Source organism: Montipora capricornis, chromosome 6 (genome assembly GCF_036669925.1).
Source record: "Montipora capricornis isolate CH-2021 chromosome 6, ASM3666992v2, whole genome shotgun sequence".
NCBI classification, from domain to species: Eukaryota; Metazoa; Cnidaria; class Anthozoa; order Scleractinia; family Acroporidae; genus Montipora; species Montipora capricornis.
The window spans coordinates 25,478,510-25,488,509 of NC_090888.1; the positions used below are offsets into that span (position 1 = coordinate 25,478,510).

At 38.7% G+C, this 10,000-nt stretch overlaps 1 protein-coding gene across 1 annotated transcript in view; it reads right to left on the bottom strand.

Moving 5' to 3' along the window:
• Positions 1-10,000, bottom strand: part of LOC138051846 (eukaryotic translation initiation factor 4 gamma 1-like) — a 53,020-nt gene that overhangs the window by 17,400 nt on the left and 25,620 nt on the right. The window contains exons 10-15 of the mRNA XM_068898140.1: positions 6,971-7,057; positions 3,476-3,553; positions 2,314-2,451; positions 1,254-1,313; positions 602-754; positions 111-218 (exon numbers count right to left, since the gene is read on the bottom strand). Of these exons, the coding sequence (XP_068754241.1) occupies positions 111-218; positions 602-754; positions 1,254-1,313; positions 2,314-2,451; positions 3,476-3,553; positions 6,971-7,057 (624 nt within the window). The remainder of the gene's footprint in view (positions 1-110; positions 219-601; positions 755-1,253; positions 1,314-2,313; positions 2,452-3,475; positions 3,554-6,970; positions 7,058-10,000) is intronic.

A 10,000-nucleotide genomic window follows, 5' to 3' on the forward strand; every position in this document is an offset into this window, starting at 1 on the left:
CAATTTCCTCTAAAGAACTAATTTGCGTAAGAAGCTTTACCGCGTACAAACGAAGGTAGTTCAGAATACTCGCAGGCCAAAAATTGAGCTGACGCTTCTGAGATGCCTACCTTCAGTTTAAAAAGTTCACCGATAAACCGAATATTCCCTAAAGTCCGTCGTTTCTGTTGGCGTTCTTCATCTTGAAGGTCTCTTTTTCTGCTCTGCAATTCTTCCTCCTAAATGGGAAACAAAATTATAATATATATTATGTCGTCGACTAAGAGCGAAAGAAAATGTTAGGTACTCTACTTGCTCCTATTCCAGACCACAAGAATACCCTAATTAAATAAATAACTGTTGAAAGGTTTATTTGTTGCCGAGCTTGAATGTTTGAGTCTTAAGAACTTTTGCTCAAAGGTGATACGCCCAACAAGTCGTTTTCTAAACATCCCATCCTCTTTCCCAATAAATTCTAGGTCAACCTTCCCTAAGCTTTATTTGTTTTCCTCACTGCAATCAAAATACTTGGATAACATAGTCATTACTCGACAGAATTCACAATCAAGCAACACTAACCTGCCAAAGTTTTATTGCATTGTAATTGTGCATTAGTACTCACACTCAATCCTTGTTTTGTGAGGTCTTCCAGTTTCTCATGAATAGTCTTCTCCACTGATTTTTCTCTCTCAAACTCCTTCTGACATTTATTTAACAAAATCTTCCGGAATGAAACATCTTTCTTTACCCCCTCTTTTTCGACTACAACTTTTTTCTGCAAATAGTAACAGTAACAGTAATTCAAGTGCCTATAACCCCCACAAGGTTTTTTTCGCAGATGAATCGTTGTGTCATGCTGAGCAAAATGGCATGATCGAAATATACATCTGGGTAGACAAAAAAAGGGGGGGAGGGGAGGTTATCGGCACTTTGATTACAAAGCCAAAAATAACACTCAAAATAATAATTTGCAATTCTTGACAACTGTGCACTCTTCCGAGAGCATAGAGGATACTCCAGCACAAACGGCTTTATCTCCATCTGGGAAAACCCCCATCCCACCCACCCCCCCCCCCCTCCCCACCCATCCAAAAGGCCTTGAGAAATCACGCAAACTGAACCTAAATGCGTACGAATTACACGAAACCTACTTTCCAAAAAAGTGGCAACCCACCAAAACAAACTTGCAAGCAACTTTATCCCACACGCATAGAACTCTCCAATTAGGATTTTAAATGAAATAATTATGACATGCATGTTACGATTTTACATACGTTAAGAAGGCATTTGCACATGTTGGCATAGGCAACACTGAAGTTGGCTTCATCAATGGCCTGAAGAACAAAAACAGAACATGAAAAAGGTTAGGTACAGTTTTTCGTTACCAAAACCACATCCTGTGAGACTGAAAATTGGGTGATTCATCTCCTATTGGTCTAAAAACCAAATCTCTGAGTTAAAAGTAATTCATTATCTTCAATTCCAGCCAGGATCTCTGACGGCACCTCCTGACTGTCAATTACTATTACTCAGTACATGCAGTCACATTTTCAATTTTCCAGATTCACTCCACCTTTCCTGATAATAGGGGTTCAACTGCAGTAATTGCTCATAAAACTCAACTCTTCTGACGCTGGTGAAAGGCAACCTCAGTCATTAAAAATATAAGGGAGAAACCAAGGTGAACACACCACAACACCAAATACGGTGTGGCCAACACGTCACACATGTTCACAGACATTTCAACTGGTAAATTGGCAACCAAGGATAAATTAAGGCTGGCTATGCAATTCTGATGAGGCCTAACAAGGCCGAAACAGCTGTTCATGGCTGCCAATAAACCACGTGAAATGGTTTTGAACAATGCATGATGTGATGGCCTCACCAGGTTTCGTGTTATGGTATGTTCCCTTGCTTTTAACGCTTTATTTAAACTTTAGCTGCAAAGTACATGAAGGCTTTACATGTACCAATATACTGTAGTCTAGTTATAAACATGCCATCATTTAGAGTGGTTTTCAAATGAGTGTCGTAAAACCAAAACCAAAGTAATTACTTTGGCCAATCAAAAAGGACAGAGACAATCCTGTAAACCAATCAAAACTGGAAGTAATTACATGTAGCCGACACAAAGCACGGGGAAAATGTGCACACGCTAGCCACAATTGGTTTTGGTTTCACTTCTGATTGGTTGAAAAACTGGCGCAAGAACTTTGAACCAATCACTGAGTGAAGTCATGCAAAACCAAAGTAATTCGCTAATTACCTTCGACACTCAATTGAAAACCGCTCTAAGGGCCAATACTCTTTTTACACGAACACTACAGTACAAACCTTTTCAAATATAAGATCAATTGCACCTTCCAAACGCTCTGGAGTGTCAATTTCTAATTCACTAATTTGTTGTGTCAGTGTCTGAAACTTCTGTGGGGTGAGCTTATTCAGGATACTTCTCACTTTACGATAGAGTTCCTGGAATAAAATTAAACAGTAAAACAAAATGACATGATTTATGGTCACTGCTTTAAGTGACTTGTGGCTCCTAACGAGGCAATTATATTTTGTGCCTTAGGTTCTTCATAGGTGAGTCTTGCTCTTTAAGAGCTCATGCAATTTCCAAATGTTTGTGAGATTGGAACGGAAGACCTTAGACAGCAATGACCAGAACCAGGTTGCTGTCGTTAAAACAATGATTTGCTAGGGGTGCTCAGTCTCGCAGGCTTAGAAAACCTGGTTGTGGTCATTCATTGTTATTTAAGGTTTGGAAATTCTTTCACCACCATCACAGCAAATTTATCCATAGGATTATCCTGCCCCTGCTGAGCTTCAAGCTCTTTTTAATGTCAAAGATTCCCAAACATCACTACAAAAGTGGTAACTGTGAACCACTGAACTGAATTAAACTTCTTGTAAATATGAAAAGGCAAATTTATACCTTTATACATTAATAACATTAGATACCCTTTTGTGTGTGTGTACCGGTATATGGAAAATGACTCATTGCTCAGACCTCTCTCCTCATTTAGACCTTGGTTGCCGAGTGTTTTTCCAAGTCATGTCACTCATGTTCCTATTTCAGATTTTTGACTCGATTGTAAGTGGATCTTTGGGCAAAAATCAAACCAAAAGTTTGAAATATGGTTTTGTTGAGACGAAAAACAAAAGATATCAGTTACTTCATTACTGGAATGATGAAGGTGAAAGGTGAGTCAACTTCATGGTCAGTGTTTTCTGTCTAAGTGCCACTTATCTCCTAAACAAGCAATATGTGTTCAAAAGATGTTAAAGGCCCACCTTCAACCGACAGGCATTGCGTGCCTCGGAACAATTTTCATATATGAAAATTCCACCCGAATGCGAGATTCATCCAATTAGATCGCTGCAATAAGAAATACGAATTTCCATAACAAAAACAAACGGTCGAAAAGCCTGTCGGTTGAAGGTGGGCCCTTAAAAATAGTATACTGAAAATGTAAACACTGTGTACACAATATACCTCTGTCTTTGTTTCTTCTTCATTTCCACTTTTGGAGGCTTCACTAGGTCTCACCCATCTATTGTCAACTCTCTTTAACTATTGTAAAAAAAGTGTTCAGAGAACAAAATAATTAATTTTATGAGCTGCAGATGCAAAAAACAATCATGACAATCAGAAATACTGTGTCTGCATTAACAGGCTTCGGTCAAGATTTTGACTTTGCTTGACAACTAGAGCATTTAAAGAGCCCCTAACATCGGATTTTTTTATTGCACTAAAATGAAAGTCCAACTCCATACATATATTTTATGTTAACAATATACGATAATTTACTTTCCTTCCAACAGGACAGGAAATTTGCACAAGCTAGCACAAATTGGCTGCTGGTCACAAGGTGGCTTAGCTTACAGGTTTGAATTTGAAGCTTCCAATTCTATTCGCCCAACAAAGAATTTCGTAGCCCAAAAGGCTTGCGGCTGGGTCGCATTAGAACAAGTTTTTATATCATCAAAAATTTTGGCAATAATTTTTTGAAAAATATCCAAGTTTTTTTAACTGGTCGCACTTTAAGGAAATTATTATTTCCCAAACATCAGTGATCGACGCAAACATCAATCACATCTTGTTTCTTTTTCCTTTTCACTTGGCTTTGAAAAGATTACAACATAGCTCGGCTCTTCAATCACCAAAACAGACGAACCAGGGGAACTCTATCTTGACACCTGGCTCTGCAGTGTTTCTCCTAAATTGCTCCAAATTCTCAGGATAGGAGCCCTAGATGCATACTGGACGTGGGATATCATAACTGCCACTCCCATTGTAAAAACTGCAGAGAGATCGTGAAAAAACGTTATTTTGCCCTGCCATTACGCGTTTAAAATTGGAATGATCTATTTCCAACTGAAATTTAAGATTTACAACCTACTGTACACAAATAGGTTGAATGACAGCTTGATGCTTAAACCAAACAAAACTGTTTCTGTTGTCAAAATTTGGTAGCCTCAGAGGCAACACTTCGGCTTCTTTGAAGATTGGCGGAATTTTGGCAATCCGCAAAAAATTGGAGAGTTTGTTCGAACGTGCAGTCGCAGTTACTTCTCATCTTGTAGCGACAGATTAATAACTTGTAAACAAAATTCGCTCTGGTGCGACCCGGCCTTAGTCAAGGCAAAACAAATCTCAAAGCTGAACAGCCATGCTCACAAAGCAGAGTGCTGGAATTTACCGTGATCAAATTATGTTCTCAAAAGTGCATACATGTGGTACCATGGGGAATTAAAAAAAAAATAAATTAAAAAAAATAAATAAATAAATAATAATAATAACAACAACAACAACAATAATACTAATAACAATAATAATTGCTTTTTGTAAGTCTCAAGGTTATTTAGCTGAGCATGTGTGCTCTACTAATTGGGGAGACTACAAATTCACCGAGGTGAGAGTTATTTGGGATAGACAAGAAGGGCATTCCCTCTTTCACTTCAGTTACATGAAGTTAACTCCATAATTCGAAATGTTCTTGTCAATTTAATTTGAAAAAGCACGCTATTAAGTTCCAAGATTTTTAAAGGTCAAGAAGGTTGAACCTGGACCATAAGTGACAACTGCATCACTGGTAACCTCTAGATCATCGAAGCAAGCAAACTGCATTTTGGCTTCCATTAATCAAATTTCCAAACATAGGGGGGAAGGAAAGTAAATTGGAGTTTTTGTTTAGTTTACAGCTCGAACACCATTATCATATGATTTTAGAAATTCTGTAAAAAGATTTGTACAGATTCCATCAATTTCCATTGGCGTTGCATTTGAATATACAAATGTGCCATGGGAACCAAAGATGTTGATTGGTGGGTTAGTCACACATAAGTTGATTTTGTCATTTGTGGTTGGCGTCAGAAGTTTGATTGATGGAAGCCAAAGTGCAGTTTGGCCATTGGCGCTTGAGGATCAATTCCCCAGAATTATGAAAAACACAGTAAATACTTGTACATGTAGATCAGCACTATTTGGAATGGGTGCTTTGAATTAAACACTGTTGATAAGCCCTTTACAAAATACTTGAATACAGTGCATGGGAATATTAGGTTGGTGACCTTCTAATCTATGTACATTGGGTATTTGTCAAGAGATGTCCAATGCCCTTCTTGTCTATTCCTTATAGCATTAACCATTGACTGAAATCAGGACAAATCAAATCAAAACTAATGCTATTTTCTGAGGAGAAGGGAAAACCTCTCAAGGTAGAGTAGAGAACCAACAAACTCAACTTGAAATGCTCATCATTTCTGCAATGAATTTACAGGTAAGAAAAAGTACCTTCAGTCGATATCTACAAAATTAGAATACCCGAGGTACTAAGCATCGCTCAAAAAGCACCACTAGCAATTTTGCGCCATCATGATCATTCTTTTGGGTCTTAACTCAAACGGCTTGCTAGTCAAACCGTCTACCCTAACTGTTGTGTTTGTCGCATCAGACAATATTAGTGTCGTGACCTTGAAAATGTCAAGTTTTCAGCAGTGCAGTGAGATCAAGAATATAAATGTACTGATGGTATACTTCGTGATTTACCTATTCTTGTAGCAAAACACAAGGAATATACATTTTGGTTGCCCCGGGCAATCAGGCAACTGTTAATGTTAACCCCTGGGACTCTATCCATGAGACCATTTCACAAACTGCTTTGCATTAAGTTTTGGATTTTTTTTTCATGGCAGAGCAGTTTTGTTGATGCCAAGGAAGAGACAGGCCACTGGACAATTAATGACCTCTGACATTGATAGTCTGAAAATTAAATTACATCCACAAATCCCAAAAAATTCTTACATGTAGGTAAAATAAACATTTACAATGATTCTTTTGTTAGTTATTTGGCACATTACAATAACCCTGATTGAGGCATACCCTTCCATGATGAAACATCAGGCAAAATGAATTCTCCCTCCACCCCTGGAAAGACCAGGTTGGGGAGGGGGGGGGATAGACATTTGCATAACAGAAAATAAAACAATAAGCAGTTTAACGAACAAAATGATAATTATATGAAACGAATCACAAATTGAACTGCGGATATGTAACCAAGTGAAGCTATGAGCCTCGCAGTTATGAACACAAAAATAGCAAATTTGTAGAGAGGTCTGAAAAATTCACGACTTCAACAGGGTTTGAACCCATGACCTCGCGATGCCGGTGCGATGCCCCAATCAACTGAGCTAGAAGAAGCCATTGATGTTGGGAGCTGGTCAGGGTTGAAACTCCATTGAGGTCCTGAGTTTTTCAGGCTTCTCTATGCAATTGCTAAAGCTGCGTTCATAATTGAGAGGATCATAGCTTCACTTAATAGGTGGTTTGAAACCAATCTCTAGAGACAGATAACAATGGCTAAATGTACAAATGCTAAATAACAAACAAAAGAAGCTAATGAGAGACCTCTACTTTTTGCCATTCAAGGTCGCTGCAATTAAAAAGAGATTCAGCAGACAGTACTTAAATACATCTACCAGTACTCACATCTGGTTGTTGCTGCACACTTGGGAAATCAATTACTTTTTTGGCTTGCACGTTTCGGCCACGGTTACCTCTCATGTTTCTATCATTCTAGAAATGAAAAGAAAATAATACTATGAACTAGGGTGGAAGCAGATTGCAACCAGATGGAAGGTGACCACGCTTTTAATTAATTTAATGTAGGAGACTAAAGTCACTATTGCCTCCCCCAAATCCCCTAAGAATAGCTGCATGTCTTTGCTGCCAACTTGACCAGAAAATACGAATTCTTGAAGCTCTCAATAATAATTATCAAAACTCTAAGGCCCAATGACACAGTTGTTTCCCTCCTTTTATTACTATTTTTTTGAAAATCAGCTATAAAAAAAGATGTGATGTAGAAAAGAAATGTGTACATTCAAATAAATTTGTTCATTAAATGGGCAAAACGTATCCACAAATAGTTGATGAACACTTAATGGCCTACACAGCTTTCTCTAACAGTTAATAACCAACATCCCAACAATGTTTACAAAACTTCCATCAAGGCAATATTGTTGTTGATTTGCCAGTTTTGGATTCAAAAAAATACTTGGACATAGCTGGTGAAATAACCATGTACACTGTACTGTACAGTGTGATATTGTTGGAACATGAATATTTCGCCAGAGTTGATGAAGTGAATATTCAACGCAGCATATTGTGTTGTCATGGTAATAGCACATACAGCTGTAGTTCAGCTAAAATTTGTATATTGGTGTTCACAATGTGTGACAACTCATCTAAGTATTACTAAGTACTATACTTTTGCAATCAATGTCCACAAAACATCAAATTTAAATTCCTTTGTTGTCATAACTTACACTGCTTAGCGAACAGTGAGGGATCACAAGGCCTCAAACATGTGAAGGGCTCAATGTAAATAATAAATTCAGAAGCTCAAGTTTCCACTTAGCCTCCTTGCAGGCAGTAGATGTTTTTGTTGCCGCAAAACACGTATCAGAAGCCATATTAGAAGCATGTGGGATAGGTCTGGGCCAGGTGACAAAATGACGGGGTGGGGCAGGAAAGAGAGGGTGAGAAAAACCACCAGCCCGCAAATCAGGCTTTTCTTGGTAGCTGCCCACTGTCTGTTGAGTTTCCGGTTACATGTCACGCCACAATAATTTGATTATTAAGCTCAGTCTAAGTAGCATTTCTGATAAAGTACCCTGTGAGAATGAGGCGCAGTGGCCTCATGGTTAGAGTGCTTGACTCCGGATCGAGTGGTCCAGGTTCAGGTCCTGGCTGGGGACATTGTGTTGTGTTCTTGCACAATTTAATCTCACGGTGCCTCTCTCCACCCAGGTGTATAAGTGGGTACCGGCGAAATGCTGGGGTAACCCTGCGATGGACTAGCATCCCATCCAGGGGGGAGTAGAAATACTCCTAGTCGCTTCATGCTACTGAAACCGGAGATAAGTGCCGGCCTGATGGGCTTTCTGGATCGTAAGCAGAGACTTTTACCCTGGGAGAATTGCAGGGTATCATGGGATTGAGGTTTGTTGGCAGCAATTTGACTTTTGCTTCTTTTGGATATGTACTAACTGAGGATTCAATTACTATGACGTGATTGGCTTTTAAGAATCCGCCAACATTTGCAACAGGAGTTTCATACAAGACATGGGAAAAATGAATTGGAAATTTGGAGCCGAATGACAGATGTGGACGAGAACAAACAGGCACATGCAGTTACTTTATCACTGCAAGGACAGGCACAAGCAAAGGCAGTCGAAATTGATGTGGAAAAGTTGAGTAACAAAAATGGAATGCAAACTGTTATTGGCGAATTGGACAAGATATTTCTTCAGGATTTTGTCAATCTACCGTCTGAAAACTACACCAAATTTGACAAATATCACATAGAAGAAGGACAAGACATGTCCAGCTTTATCATCAAGTTTGAAAGGAGGTATGATCTTTGCAAGAAGTCTGAATGTCATTGCCCGATGCTGTCTTAAGTTTCAAACTCCTCAACAGTGCTGTTCTATTAGAAATGGATAGGCGATTGTTGTTAACTGCAGTTAAGGATTTAAAGTTTCTCTTGATGAAATCTGCACTTTAGTAAATTTTTGGAGGTTTATTGCATTCAGACAGTTTTGTGAGTGGTGGTGGCATCACAGTTAAGCAGGAAACTATATTATACAACGTCTGGCAGCCCACATCATAGTTCAACTAGAAGATCTGGTTTTAAACACAGCTCTAGCGGCCAAAAAAGGGCAGAAAATGAAGAATACACAAAAGGGGACGACTGTTTTTCACTGGGTAAAGGAATCCCCCCACACAAGGAAAATGTTTATGAGGTTGTTTGTGAAAACCAAGAAGATCAAGTAATTTGAGTTTTAGGGATTTGTCCTCTATTTTATATTTTTGAAAAAAGAAATGTACTACACACTAAAACTGTACTGATAGACACTGGCTGTAGAAACATCCCAAAGGTTGATTCATTAAAAGGGTACGTAAAAAGATCTTGTGTGTTTGGTAAAAAGCCCACTGGCCAGCAGCATTTCTACTTGGTGTATGTGAAACAATGCAAACCTGCAGTTGTGTATTTTAACCGTGTCAGGCAACATACACATGTATAAGCTGAAATGCAGGTTGAAAAAGAGGGGAAAAGTGATTCTGAGGTACTCAGTATAAAGAACTTCTTCAACTCTGCTGAGGGTTAACCTCATCTAGGTCCACTGAAAAACTTCAAGCAAACTGTCCCTGCAACCCTTTCCCTCCTAAATAATTATAAGAGTGACACTTAAAGATTTTACTCTGAGTGAATGAATAAATGAATGGATGACAACTTTATATAAGTCTCAAGCCTTAATTGCCGAGCACAAGTGCTCTACTAATTGGGGAGACCAAAATATTTAGAGTTTCCCACTGGCTGAAGCATGAAAGAAGCGGGAAACAGATTTCTCATGTCTGGCTTTCAGACATGCACCCTTAGCACATGCAGTTTTTGTCTTTTGCTGCCTTGGTGCAAGCTTTAAAAGTGCTGCATGGTGGAAATTTTCATAAATA